This window comes from Apodemus sylvaticus, chromosome 16 (genome assembly GCF_947179515.1).
Source record: "Apodemus sylvaticus chromosome 16, mApoSyl1.1, whole genome shotgun sequence".
NCBI lineage: Eukaryota > Metazoa > Chordata > Mammalia > Rodentia > Muridae > Apodemus > Apodemus sylvaticus.
The window spans coordinates 15,341,325-15,356,654 of NC_067487.1; the positions used below are offsets into that span (position 1 = coordinate 15,341,325).

Below are 15,330 nucleotides of genomic sequence, written 5' to 3' on the forward strand. Positions count from 1 at the left end.
TTCACGTTGCGTGTTGATCCTCTCCAGGAGCTGCTCACGTGCTGTGAGGAAGGAAAGGGGGAGATTAAAGACGGCCTGGAGGTGATGCTCAGCGTGCCCAAGCGAGCCAACGATGCCATGCACCTCAGCATGCTGGAAGGTAACAGGGGCACCGCACCCGATGCACAGCGCCCTCTCCACTGATGCTGGCTGGGAAAGATGGCCACTCTGCACTCAATAGCAGCAGTACCACTCTCTAGTCCAGGAGCGCTTTGTGTTACTTAAGTCTTGGCTATGCTGCCTGGGTTTCCTGCTAACAGAGGTGTAAATGATGAATGGATACACTGCTTATAGACCCAGAGATGTAGAAGATTGTGTTACTTCCCCATGTCCCTAGTCATTGCTAGATGTTCACACAATGCAGATTCAAAGCAATATAGTGTGTGACGTGGTGAACAGAAATTAGATGTGTCCAGCAGGTGTTGTAGCAATTCCATTTTGTGCACACGAATGCTTCTATTTTGTAAAAGCTGCCTCTGCACTACCACGGTTAGCGATGCAAAAGTCCCGTCCCAAATGCTTTTGCTAGTTCATGCCACATCATTTATTAATTTATTAATTTATTAGTTAGGACACAATGCCACTCTATAATAGGAACTTAGAGACCCAGCAATAATGTTTGTTCTTCCTCTAGTATGACTGTATAGCTGTTCTTCATGATGTCGTGGGGCGGAGGGGGGGCTGTTCTGGCCTGTTTCAGCCCTACGTGTTTTCCTACTTGGAGAGGTCCTGCAGGACCACATTCATCTTCCACCTCACAGGAAGTACAAGGGCATGTGGGTAGAGAACCCTGCTAGCTGTATACATTTGTTTTCTCACTTGCCCAGAGCTGGAGTGCCTAGCTCTTCCTCACTGTGAACAGACAGGCGAGTGATGAACTTATTGGGAGAGTGTCTGCGGTAAAGAGACAGAAAAGGGAATAAGCAGCTCCCGCCCAGGAGCCACTTTGCTAACTTCTGGTGGCCACATTTGTGAGGAAAGAGTAGTCAGGCCACCATGTTCCCCGGTCCAGGCAGAGGATTCCAGACTCCTAGAAGGTGGGTTAGTAAAGTTGGCTCCCCCAGACTGGAACCTGAGCAGAGGGTCTGGGAGGAGCATTTTGGCTGCAGAGGAAAAGAATCGGAGGCTGGGTGCGCAGTACAGGGTCGGCGCTCTGGTCAGGGTGAGTGGTCGTCTGAGCAAAGGACTTGAGTCAGTGACTAGGGGATGGGACTTAAGCCAGAGCTGATGTTGGGAGCCAGCAGAAAGGAGTGGAAAGTAAAGAAGGAAGCTCTGAGGAGCCCCTGAAAGTGTTTGGACTTGGGGAGATATATGCCAGGTAGTGTTTCAGGAAGAACTCTTCCATGTTAGGAAGGAGCTCGGAGCCATACTGAAAGCGCTGGCAGGCCGGATGACAGTGCTTCCTTCTGAGTCCGCTTTGTTTCGTGTTTCAGGGTTTGATGAAAACATCGAGTCTCAGGGAGAGCTCATCCTGCAGGAGTCCTTCCAAGTGTGGGACCCAAAAACCTTAATCCGGAAGGGTCGAGAGCGACATCTCTTCCTTTTCGAAATGTCCTTGGTGTTTAGTAAAGAAGTGAAGGACTCCAGTGGGAGAAGCAAGTACCTGTACAAAAGCAAGCTGTTTGTAAGTATCAGCACCCAGAGCTCAAGTCCGCAGGACGCGGCTGTAGCCCTCCTGCAGGAAAGAAATCTCCTGCCTCAGCACCCAGAGCTCAAGTCCGCAGAACGCGGCTGCAGCCCTCCTGCAGGAAAGAAACCTCCTGCCTCAGCACCCAGAGCTCAAGTCCGCAGAACGCGGCTGCAGCCCTCCTGCAGGAGAGAAACCTCCTGCCTCAGCACCCAGAGCTCAAGTCCGCAGAACGCGGCTGCAGCCCTCCTGCAGGAGAGAAACCTCCTGCCTCAGCACCCAGAGCTCAAGTCCGCAGAACGCGGCTGCAGCCCTCCTGCAGGAGAGAATCTCCTGCCTCAGCACCCAGAGCTCAAGTCTGCAGAATGCAGCTGCAGGAGAGAAATCTCCTGCCTGTTGCCTTTCCTTTCCTCCCAAACTGCTCAGAAATGCGAATCTGAATTGTGATGTCTTACCTTCTGCTAAGTTCTTTGCCAGAGAGTCCACTAGAGGGCATGCTGATATTCTTGGGGCTTGGAGATTCCGTCCCTGAAGCCCATAGCCACTAACTACAGGATGGAAAAACTGTAGGACAGTGGCTCTCAACCTCCTAATGCTGAGACCCTTTAATACAGTTCCTGTGGTGACCCCCAAACATAGAATTATTTTTGTTTCTACTTCATAACTAATTTTGCTACTGTTATGAATCATAATGTAAATACAGGATATCTAATACAGGATATCTAATACAGGATATACAGGATATCTAATAGATGACCCCTGTGGCAGTAGCAGCCTCCACACAGGTTAAAAACTACCTGCTGTGTAAATTGATGATGTCCCACGACATCAAGCATTCATATCAATTTAAGTTTTTTAATCCATAACATCAAAATGTATGCAAGCTCCCTTACTGGGTGAGCTCACTACAGATTCATAGTAATGAAGATTTTTAATTATTTTTCATTAGAAATTAATGTATGCAAAGTAAATATAAGAACAAATTTTAAATTTTATAATAGCAAGATATAATTATTAGAGAAAAATATGTAGTCAAAAATAATGTTTGAAAGATTTCCCAGCCCTACCCATGCAGAGACCTTTGCAGTGTTCTAGCAGTATTTGGGCTCCTACCCCATGTCAGTGCATTTCTGGGGAAAGGATTATGCCCGGGACTGCTGGGCCACCATCCCTCAGTAGGCAGTCCTGGCTGGCTGCATACAGCCCCGTGCAGCCAGGACAAACTTATCCCCTGTACTTTGACCTTTCTCGAGGCCATTGCTAGAGGGCTGCCAGCACAGTTTCTGGGCAGAGTCAGGCAGAGGGGACCACTGGAAATGAAGTGAGCTCACCATCTAGAAAGGAGCCAGCGTGCCACACAGGTCTCTCTACATCCACTCTCTTTAAAATATTAGGTATCTAACATTTGGAAGACTTAATGATACAAATTGGGGATATTTGTATGTCAGTCAAACTCCCTGAAGAATAGAGATTCCTAAGTTTAGAAATTGTTTTAAATAATAATCTGGAATCTGAAAATTCCTAATACGACGATTTCCATTCCACCATCTTTGGCCGGTACTCTGGCCGTAATTATCATTTGGATCACTGAGGCCTTACGTCAGATAGATCACAGTCCAGTTGGAAATTAATAAGTACATCCAGGCCATCTAGTCACTTTACTGCTGGCTTTAATCTGACCTTGGAGGCAGGCTTGTGTGTTTTAAAAATCGATACATCTTAGTTTAATTTATAGTTTTTTAAAAAAAATTAGATTCCCACCAAGCCTTTGGAGTTCCAACCTCTGAGTCACTTCCGTTGTTGGAGGGAGAGGCATCGGACGGATTCGATCATGGGGGAATGTGGGGGAGGGTGCCCTGTTCTGGATATGCCTACAGACGGGGGTTTTGTTGCTTGGTATTACAGTCATGATGAAATACTAAAGTTAATGATGTAGATGAAGTCAGGTCCTACCCCTTTTGTTCTCTATCAAGGTGTGCCACTGCTCAGAGTCTGTTGTGGGAGCCGCTCTGAACTCGGAAAAGCCCATGCTTGTGTCTAGGGCTGGCCTTTTTCCTCAGCACATTCTGCTGATTAAGCTGCATTGCTGTCTCCAGAAGTGCTCAGGGTGGGAGCAGTCAGTGTGTCCCACGCGTGTCCGTCCCAGCTTCCCTCCTACCAACTAAGGCAGTGGTAAAAGGTCAAGTCAAAATCTTCCTGATGACTTGACCCTTTAGTACAGTTCCTCTCGCTGTGGTGACCCCAACCACAAAAGTATTCATGTTGCTACTTCATAACTGTACTTTTGCTACTTTTATGAATTTTAATGTAAATATCTGTTTTCCGGTGTTCTTAGGTGACCCCTATGAAGGAGTTATTGACCTCCAAAGGGGCTGTAGCCCATAGTTTGAGAACCACTGAACACAGTGCTTAGCATGGCCACCCACCACCAAAGGCTGTTCTCTTTCTATGTCTAATCCCGCCAAAATTGTACTGTTGTCTGATTGTCTAATTGTCTTTTATGCAGACCTCAGAGTTGGGTGTCACAGAACATGTTGAAGGAGATCCTTGCAAATTTGCACTGTGGGTGGGGAGGACGCCAACTTCAGATAATAAAATTGTCCTTAAGGTACGTTAATCTACAGCTGGCGGCTCACTGTACAAATGTTTATTGTGATGATGGAAGCTGTTTTTCTTGTTGAGATGTACAGATTCCAGGTCATTTTATTTGACTTTTATGTTCTCTGATGGGAATGGTGAAGTCAAAACTCAATCTCTCTCTCTCTCTCTCTCTCTCTCTCTATATATATATATATATATATATATATATATATATATATATATATATATATAAAATCACACATACACTCATTCACTTTTAATTTAAACTCCATTTTGAGTATACTGACTCTTCCTAGGAATTGCAAACAACTCTCATGCCCTAACCTCACTGATATTTTAGAAAACACAGATGGAGTTACCTTCTTGATCTGTCTGGAAATAACAGAGATGATTTAGGGCGCTCATGATCTTTAAGCTGTTGAAGGAGCCCAGGTGTGGCGGGATATTGGTATACGGAAGTCACTGCCTTCCCTTTAGTGTTTCTAGAAACTGAGTTCTTCATCTGAACATTATTCTTTCACAGCCAAGGAACCACCATAGAAGCCATGATGGGTGTGTCTAAGATCTTTGCTCCCATGTTCACAATGGATTGTTTTCAGTGAATGTATATGGCCCAACTGGGGACTTTTTTAGTTAGGACTGACATTAAACACCATAAAATATAAAGTGTACCAACAAATGCATTTTAGATAATTCAAATTTTTCTATAGTTTAAACTTGTTAAAATATATTCCAAACTAAAAAGTTTCCAGTGTTCTCTAATTATGATTAGAGAAGTTTGGAAAACACCTTTTGCTTACAAGGAGGGCCAAACGGAAGTGGCCTGTACTTTGACCTTGACGACTTTGAGGTGGTGGTATTGCAGTGAGGATGAAGAGGGAAGTGGTAGTGTGGATTTTGGTGATGATGTTGTGGATGGTAGAAATGATGTTGTAGATGGCGAAGTCGTAAGGATGTGATGATGCTGATGCTGGTGACAGTGAAGATGGAGACAGTGGTGTCAATCGTAGTGAGGGTCTTGACAGTGGTACAGATACTTGAGACTGTAGACACAGGTCCTTAAGGTCCTCAGTGGTGATGGTGACAGAAGGGATTGTCATCGTGGTGGCGACCTAGTGGTTCCAGCACAGAATGACTGTCTTCATTTGCAAAGGCAAGAAAGAAAACTGTCTCTGAGTCCTCACACAGTTTGAGGTTCTCTGAGTATGTTAGTTACCCCCTTTACTGAATGGACCCATTTGTTTGACACTATTTCTGTAAAGTGTGCACTTTTTAGTTACTCTCCGTTGATGGAATAATCATTTCACAGTGGAGTTTTCTTTACTTCTGCAACATGGTCGTGGTTTTCCTCAATTATCTCCAGGCTGCATTGAATGTTCTTTTCAGATCCTTCATTATTTAATCTTCACTTTTGTGTCTGCCCTGTACATTTTGATAGATGTGGGGTTTTCTAAGTCCCCCCTTTAAGTAACTGAAGAACATTTAGCACGGTTTACATAGAAAGAGCGAATGGCTCAGTCTCTGCTCAGTGTGCACTGTGGTTTACCATTTCCAGAAACAAGGTTCTGGTCGGGAAGCGCAGCATTGCCATCCCTCATGGTGATTTCCTTTGTGCCCGTGGACAACCTCTGTAATTAATCACTCGTGACTGTGGTGTCTGTGTCAGTGGAGGTCAGCGTTTTCCAGCTAGAAATTAAAAAAAACTGTGATTAGTGCCATCAGAGGGCTTCTCCATCTACCCATGCCATTTTGAGGGAATGTGTTCCTGAAATTGCTGTGCGGCTGTGGTAGGCCCACAAATGGCTGGCCAAGTGTGACTCTGTGGCCTTGGGCATCTGCCCAATGTTGCCCACCCCCTCCAGGCCTCCTTTGTGGGTTCCTGTAGGGGGTTGAGTAGGCTGTGCCATCTGAGGTGCCTCAGCTGGCAGAGGCAGAGGCAGAGGCCAGCAGCAGTCATCCTGGCAGTCCAGGGACAAGCAGCAGGCAAGGGCTCTCACATCCCTGCTGATGGCTTCCTGGACACCAACCAAACACAGCTGATGCTTCAGTGGCCTCACTGAGGTTTCAGACTGGGAGTGGCCTGTTTTTGTAATCCCCCAGGGCTGCTTAGCTTGGTACTAAAGAGTGATGATCGATTCCTGGAGCACCAAGAGACCTGTAATCAAGTTCATTTATAAATGAACAATGGTTTTAATGAAAGTATGTCAAGTTAGAGTCGTCTGCTTGATAGTAAATTAAAGTCTTTGGAAACGGGGAAAGCTGTGGAGCAGGAGAAGCCAGCCTGTGCTGGGCATAGGTTGTGGGAAGGACACTGTGTCCTGATGGCTGTCCTACCTGCACAGGCGTCCAGCATCGAGAACAAGCAGGACTGGATAAAGCACATCCGTGAGGTGATACAGGAGAGGACAGTGCACCTGAGGGGAGCCCTGAAGGAGCCCATCCACATCCCCAAAACAGCTCCTGCAGCAAGGCAGAAGGGGAGGAGGTAAGTGTGCCGGCTCCCAAGAGCGCTTGCCTGCAGGGGAGGGAACACAAGACTTCATGCTGTTTTCCTCAAACACTTGGAGCCTGTGTGGCTTGGATGGACTACTTTATCGAGACAAGAGGCTCCAATGGCTAAAAGCAAATGAAAGGCCTTGCAAGCCCCTCTTCTCGCTCCCATCCAACCCAAAGCACTGAAGCATTTGTTTTTCATTTTGTGTTTGTTTTTGTTTGTTTGGTTGGTTGGTTGGTTTGGTTGGTTGGGTTGGGTTGGGTGGGGTTTGGTTTGGTTTGGTTTGGTTTGGTTTGGTTCCCCTTCTCAAATGGAAATTAACCCAGGCTGAGGGAGTCCACATGTTGAGAACTCAGTGGGAAGATAAGTTGGGCACTTACCAGGTTGCCAAGCCAAAAACCACCCTTGGCACAGAATGGCATGAGGCTGCAGAGGTGGCTCAGTGGTTAAGAGCACTCATTGCTCTTGCAAAGGACCTGGGTTCTGTCCCCAGCACCCACATGATGGCTCACAACCATGTAACGTTTCAGTTCCAGGGGATCTGATGCCTTCTGATGCTCATGGACACCAGGCTTGTGCACGGTGCTCACATGGTCATCCAGGCAAAGGAGTCACACACAGAATAAAATAAGCATCTCTGAAACACAGCCAGCAGAGTGGCCTGGTCGCCTGTATCAGAGCAGGTTGTAGGAGCAGCTGTAGCCAGCATGGGTCTCTCTCAGCTGGGAGATGGTGGCTGAGTGTTTCTGTGTTCTGCTAGGGATGGAGAGGACCTGGACAGCCAAGGGGATGGCAGCAGTCAACCCGATACCATTTCCATTGCCTCCCGGACGTCTCAGAACACACTAGACAGCGATAAGGTAAGCTACCCGCAGCACTGCCCCTTCTAGTCAACGGATGCTCAGTGAATGGTTTCAGCGCTTGTTCCCTGGCGGGGCAAAGACTTGGAGGTTAGAGTGAGACTATTACTGAGAGCCCAGGAGAAGTGCGTCCAATCTTCCTGTTCACCCTCTTGGTCAGTCACATGGTTTTATGACAGAGGCTTTGAAGACAGTATACCTTATTTAAAATGTACCTGTAAGCCAAAGACTTTGTTATTTAAAATAAAATTTTACCCAGAACCCCATTTATAAACGTGGAGCTTGTCTGAGGCAAGTGTCTAACATTCTCCAATGCGGGCCCTGATGTTTCCCCTTAGATTTTGAGGTACACAGAATACAGAACGTTATAGACCACTGGATTTGGCTTTGATAGCAATGACCTCCAAAAGGACAGATCTGTCTTTGGTCTAAGGCATTTATGCAAGTGTGGCTCTTTCAAAAGTGGCTCAAATGTCTTGGGATTTCTTCTTGTAGAATCTAAAGACCATCAAAACAAACTGCCAGGCAGTGCAGCTTGGTAATCCTGGGTTTGTGTGGTAGCCAGAAAATGGCAAAGTCTTGTGTCACAGTCAGTAGACGTGCGTCTTGATGAATGTTCTGTTCCTACTGAGATGAGCATATGTTCTAGCTCTAAATCAGAGTCTTTAAAAGAAAAATAGAACAGTGCATAAGCATCTCCTTTCTGCTGTGTCAGTCCGGATTCACAAGTTTGTCACTCGGGAACAAGCTGCTTCCCTACCGCCTGTGAGACTTGGATTCCTTCAGTCTCCTGTGCTCAGGCTTCCCCGTCCTGACAAGGCCAGTGATGGGTGACTGTTTTAGACAGTGCCTTAACCAGACACTGGTCCTGTGTTACTTGGACCTGAGGATTTACACTGTGGTTTCCAGGACAGAAAGGAATAGATACTGCTATTTAAAATACTGCTCTGCGCAGCAACCCACTTCCAAAGACCTTCTAATGTGAGTAATTGGACTTTGATTTTTTTTTTTCATTCTATTTTTTAAATCTACTGAATAGCAAGTCCTAAAGCTTAGCGTACCTCACATAGCAGGACTACAAAACAAAAATGTGCCCTTTGCTACTTTCAGACCTGGCACATTTGTCAAGTCAGCAGACAGTTAGCCACTGAGGCAGCAGGAGGAGGCAAGGTAGAGGGCATGGTCAGCCATTTTGTAATTAGCCTTTCTCTCGCCCCATAGCAATGTTGTTGAGAAAGGTAGTTTGCACTTGGAAACATCTTATTAGAAAACAGCTTTTAAGTTTCTTAATACCTGAAGGAGTTAGCTTGTCCGTTCTTATAGGACTGTCACCTAGAAGAAAAGACAGACCACATAGTTGCCAAGTATACCAAGGACAGCCATTTACAGGCTCCCAAGCACCCGGTTCACACCCTTCCGAGATGTGTTCTCATGAGTCAGCCTAGGTTTACCATAGATGCCGGCTTTAAAGTTTGTGAGAAGCATATCTTTCAAATGAAATTCAAAAACTACTTTTGAATGTAGTAGGTTTCCTCCCACAAGACTGGTGAAGGCTTTTTTCCAGGTTGGCCCAGGAAGCAAGATGAGTTCTGGTCTAAGGTACTTAAACAGGTGAATGGGTAGCCACGGAATACAGCCCTCCCCATCCCCAAATGGGCTCTTCATTAGTGACAGGTTTGCCCATTGGCCGACTACGGCACTGCTCTTGTCTCCTGTGGCATGTCCATTGTAACACAATAGGGCTTATGTGAACTTGGAGTGCAGCAGATTCTGTGGGAAGAGCTACTACCAAAGTGTGGGTTTATAGTAACTGGTCCTTTTGCCTCGAGGGTCTACTGGGACAGCAGAAGTTACAAGAACTGCCCTTAAATAGTTCATCTGTGAGGGTAATGAACCAGTTCCATTTTCTTCATTCAGCGATATCATCACTAGAACCATCACTGAAGTTTGCTCCAAGCTCAGCAGTCCCTGAAGGACTGTTCAGCATGGCTGCCCCTGCTCAATCTGGGAAGTGAAGCTAGCACAGTTCACAGCCTGTCACCCAACAGAACCGGTCCTGGACTCCCATAGCTCCTCACCACCTTGCAGTGGTGACATTCCAAGTCCCTCCTTATAAATGTGACACAATTGTCTTTACTGCCTTGGGGTGAGACCAGGGACCTTAACAGGCTGTGAAGTTCCTTTGCTGTTAGAACTGAATAGTGGTCTTGTGGCCCTCTGTTGGGGATTAAAATGGCCACATAGGGCATGGCATTCAAAGCAGGTGCATTCATTAGTGACAGTAGAAAGGCAGGGGTGTCTACACTGGGCAGGGGTGTCTACACTGAGCAGGGGTATCTACACCGGGCTGGGCTTTGTCTGTGGGTTCTCTGCTCTGGATCCCTTTTCTTTCACTCTTCGTTCTACTTGTGCTTCTCTGAGCAAAGTTCTGCATCTGTAGACGATTAGAAAGAATGCATCTTGAAAGCAACAGCTGCACCCCTTCCTGACACAGAAGGTGCAGTGTTCTACCCTCTCTCTTGACTTGCTCAGCACCCCTGTGCTCTAGGGACCACAGCTTTCCACAAGCCTCAAGGTCCTCTCCACCCTACGACTTGCACATTTGAGCATCTGCTCATGTTACAGGCAGATGCTTTTGGCAAGGAAATAATTTAAGATATTCTGCCTAGTCGACTCAATTTATCATGTCTGTTATGAGTTAGTTGTGTCATGGAATTTGGTTCCAGTTCAGAAATGGGGCGGGGGTGTGTTTTGTGCTGAGCCTCGTAGAGAATTCTGATGGGAAGTTGTCTGCCAAAGCTGTTAGCAGACCTCAGACGAGGCTCCAGAGGTTTCCGACAAGAGTCAGCTGAGGAGAGGCTCTGGAGACATCCTCTTTCCAGGGCCCAACTCCATTAGGCTGGTCAGGACACAAACCTTGTTTCACAAGCCCATTCCCTGCTATCAGTCTTAAAATATGTCATCTTTTTGTTCCAGATGTGAGTGTAACAGCAATTCTTGATGATATTCATGGTACTTAGGCTGATAAAAATGATCTTATAAAAATGTAATTTGGGTTGCAAAAAGACCCAACTGCTTTCCAGAGTCTTACCTCACTGCCCTGAGCACATCTCCTGAGGCAGGGAGGAGGTGCTGCCCCAGTGATGATCCAGCCCCGGGGCACTGAGGGGATGAAGCCAGATGAAACCGCAAAGCCAAGAGTGGAATGTGGCTTTAATCATCCGACATCTTCCAGACCTTATTCCTTTACAGCACAGCAACTGTGGTGCTGAGAGTCTTTGGGGCACAAAAGAAGCGTCTTAGAATATCTCCTCACTCTCACCTCGTTAGTCTGTGATTTCTGTCATTTCACAGTATCTGACATGATCATGAGAGAGAGGGAAGGGAGGGAGAGGGGGAGAGAGAGATGTGGGTCTCAAACAAAATGGCCAAAGCAAGAATAAAGTGTCTGGAAAACCCTCCCGGGCCAGCTTGTAAATTGTCTGAGACCCTCACCATTCAGTTCTTTCCAAGGAGTGCACAATTCAGTTGAAATGGGTCCTTTGCTTGAACTCCATGTATGCTTCTGTCTCAGTCAGGGTTTCTATTCCTGCACAAACATCATGACCAAGAAGCAAGTTGGGGAGGAAAGGGTTTATTCAGCTTACACTTCCACACTGCTGTTCATCACCAAAGGAAGTCAAGACTGGAACTCAAGCAGGTCAGGAAGCAGGAGCTGATGCAGAGGCCATGGAGGGATGTTTCTTACTGGCTTGCTTCCCCTGGCTTGCTCAGCTTGCTCTCTTATAGAACCCAAGAACACCAGCCCAAAGATGGCACCACCCACAAGGGGCCTTCCTCCTTGATCACTAATTGAGAAAATGCCCCACAGCTGGATCTCATGGTGGCACTTCCCCAACTGAAGCTCCTTTCTTTGTGATAACTCCAGCCTGTGTCAAGTTGACACACAGAACTAGCCAGTACAGCTTCTAACAGGAATTATGAATCTGAATATCTTATTTTTATAGATGCACATATTTTTTTAAGCACATGACAACAGTTCTCCTAATGAAGTGGAAAGAAGCTCCCTGTCTGGGATTATTACTTTCTGTGTACTTTTTAAACCTGGCTTTTCTATCACATGACCCTACACCACAGTTGTTTAGATGTCTATAGTTATAATCAAAGATTGGCTTCCCTGATGATCTTACAAGAGGAACTATGTCTGCTGGATGAGGAAGGACCGAATTCCTCAGCATGGGCTGCATCCCGTGTGTCAGCAGCCTGCGCCAGGGCTCGCCCACTCATCACATGACTTTTGCTGGTGGGTTTATGGGTTCGTCTTTCCTCCACACTTATTCCACCCTTTCAACCCCTAACACTGGATAGGAGGGAAAAGAAGGACAGAGGGAAAGGGGGCAATCTCACCAATAGGGGGCGATCTTACCAATAGGCTACTTCCTGCAGGATAGAGGGAAAGGGGTCGATCTTACCAATAGGCTACTTCCTGCAGATTAGGGGCATCGAGTTCCTCTGGGTCAGTGTGACCTTTACCATCACTTGTTTCTTCTTGGCACACAACTACTTAACAAATCCCAACCAACAATGACCAACAGCAACCCCATCTCTCAGGTGCCTGGCATTTGTATACCCTCAGAAGAGTTCCCAGAATTCCAAACATCTCACAATCTCAGAAACTATCAGCAGCTGGCAAAACCACACCCCTGCTAGAACACAAGGCACATCACAGTCAGCTGCTTCGGACAGGCTGAAGCGGCTCCATACCCCACGCCTGGGATTGAAATGAAAACATATTCCCATATTTCTGTATTTTTCAAAGAAACCAAAGTTCTCTCTACATCCCTGCTCAGAGAAGACACCTGACCATACGGCCTGCTCAGAGTGATGCATCTCCTAGGGCTGGAGTAGGTTTTCCACACATGAGAGAACTGGATCATCAAGCTCAAATATCTTGCACTGGGTCGGATGCGAGGCTCACCTCATCGGGCGAGCTCTGGAACTGCACTCCATCTTCCTCAGAGCATGCAAAGGAATACTGAAGGGTATGGTGCACATCCAAGAACAAGCCCTCAGGAATGAGGACATGCTCACTGGCAGACCTCCAGCCAATTCCTCCTCCTCCTCATATTCCTGCAGTGGTGAGTTTGTGCTGCGGTGCTTAGGATCCTGGCGGATCGCATGTGTGCGCCTGCCCAGGAGTGTCTTTGGATCCACAAATGGAGGACACACACACACACACATTTGTTTATTTTTAAAATGCCTTGGCTACCTCAAAGGCCGGGCATTCGTAAACCCTCCCGTTACCCCAGGCCCAATTATGGAAGTGGCCAGTGGCCCCTTACCCAAAGTCTCACATGGCTGGTTGACTTTACTCCTGCTGCTCCTGCATCCCATCCTTCTTCCTGGAGTCATGGCAGTTCTCCCGCTCCTCACCGTATCCTAGCCCTCACAACTCTAAGGGCGCCGCCCCATCTCCCTTTGCCCTACTATTGGTCACTGGCATCTTTATTGATCGATCAGAAACCAATGGGGAACAAGGGCCTTTAGTGTTTGGACATGAAGATTTCCGATTGAATCAAAGCATTGGAACCAATCTCCAACACGTGCCCTTGGGCGTGTTTCTTAGCTGCTCAGTGCCCAGTGTCCTCCTGTGTGAGTGAGACCAGCACTGCCCCACTCAGCTCACAGTAGTGAGAGTGTTGGGCCTGCATGCTGTCTTTATAACACTGCTTAGTGTTTGGTAAGAGGAGCTTCCTGCTCCTTGCTGGTTGTGCAGCTGGCTTCCGTGGCTGCTGCTATATCTCCTTTGCCCTCCTACCTGGACACTAGTCACAGTGAACAGCGAAGATAGCGGTTGTTTAGGAGCTATATGCAGTCTTGGAATTGAGCGGCTCAGCTTCAGTGCTGGCCTATGCAGGCTGGTGGTCCTCCCACAGCGTGATTCCTATTGAATGGACACAGGTCCCGTAAGAGGGAGTCCCTTGCTCAGTATACTTTCCTAACTAGTTACCTCCCATCTTTCTAAATTCGCTGCATTGTGGCAATGTGTACATACATACACAGTAGTGAGAATGTTCCCACAGTACATTCAGGCATTCAGAGATAGTTTTGATCACCTATTGTGGGCTTCCCTTGTGCAATGTGTTTCCTTCTTCCTGCCACTTATTCTAGTTCCTAAGTAATTTTTAGAGGACCTTTTAAGAGCTGTCATCAAAGAAAGTAAACTAAAATAAGGAAATAAAACTCCTATAGCTGAAAGACGGGGTCCTAAGAAGAGGCAGCTGTTGGTTCACTGTGGTTCGGATCTGCATTGTTGACTCGTTTGGAATCGCCTAGGAGGCGCTGCTCTGGACCGCTGTCAGGGAGTCTCCAGAAGACTTTAACTGAGTGGGGTGCATCGACTGGGAATGCAGGCAGCACAGTCCTGTAACCCAGTGTCCCATGCTTAAAGGGGAGATGGAAGAAACAAACAGTGAGCGCTTGTTTCTCTCCTCCTGACTGTGAGCGCTGTGATGGAACAGCACAGCAACCACGCAAGCACGCATGTGCAAGCAAGCACGCATGCGCAAGCTCGCCAGGCTGGACTGTGGCCCCTCACAGTGTGAGCCACAATTAACCTTTTCTTCCTTAAGTTGCTTTTGTCAAGTATTTTCACATAGCAAAGAGGGAAGGTACTAATAAATTTGATTAGAAATCTAATAAATATATGTTTTTATGTAAGCTTTCCTCGGTATGGCCATAGTTACCATTGAACTAGATAATCAGTCTTAGATTTAGACTTGGGTCTGACGCTTTTTTCCTATTGAGGAGCACAGTTAAGTGAATAAGGTTCTTGAATTTATATCAGCTCTTCAGATTGGTGCCTCTTCTTAACGATTATTTTTTAATACTTTATTTTAACCATTCCTAGGCGTCCACGAGTGTCCGTGAGTGCCTTCCATGTCGGAACCTATCTTAAAACGTTTTTAAACCCAGCAGAGGGTTTTCTGGAGCACATCTCCTTGACCTTGGCCTTAAGCTGGCTTCCATGTTAGTGTGAGCCTGGGAGACTGTTCTTCACACTGCTCGGGTGGGAGCTGAGCTGCCAGCCTCCGCCAGGCCCCCCAGCGGCAGTGAGAACCTGGGCCGTGATGGCATTTACTCCCGGTGCATTCTGGCTGCCTGCAGTTGCTGTGCCTTACCATGCCTTTGTGTCTGTAGCCCCCAGTAGAACTGCACTCTCTAATCCCCTTAAACCAAGTAATCAGTGTTTGGTCTGCTCTGTGTGAAACCTGCGTGAAGCCACAGGACTCTTTTGTGGAGTTTCCGAATGACTGAATGTAGGGCTGTGTGCTACAACTGTTCACAACAGCCGATACACTTTGTTCTCTAGGAGGAATGGCCGTTATTAGACCACATCCCTCCCACACTGTTATGTCCCCCTCCCCCGCCTTTCCTTTTGAATTGCCCTTGAAAAATTGGCCACAAATTCACTGCAGTTGATCGTCTCCTGGAAACAGAATCACTTGAGAGAGGAAGGCTTTACCCACCACACCATCTCTCTCCAGCCCTCTCCAGTATGGCCTGCTTAGAATGCTCTCTGAGCTTAGCAATTCAAGCCAGGTGTTAGCTGTTGCCCTTTCAGAACTGTGTTCTAGGTCACAGGGTCGGGGTGTGAGTGACCCAGTGCACACTACTCCAGTATCTCAGTCATGGGTTGAGACAAGGCA

The 15,330-nt window shown here is 47.0% G+C and overlaps 1 protein-coding gene across 1 annotated transcript in view; it reads left to right on the top strand.

The window, feature by feature from the left end:
- The window catches only part of Trio (trio Rho guanine nucleotide exchange factor), a 302,890-nt gene that overhangs the window by 206,988 nt on the left and 80,572 nt on the right, over nucleotides 1–15,330 (top strand). The window contains 5 exon segments of the mRNA XM_052159365.1: nucleotides 28–139; nucleotides 1,473–1,663; nucleotides 4,173–4,274; nucleotides 6,610–6,752; nucleotides 7,522–7,621. Coding sequence (XP_052015325.1) covers nucleotides 28–139; nucleotides 1,473–1,663; nucleotides 4,173–4,274; nucleotides 6,610–6,752; nucleotides 7,522–7,621 — 648 coding nt within the window.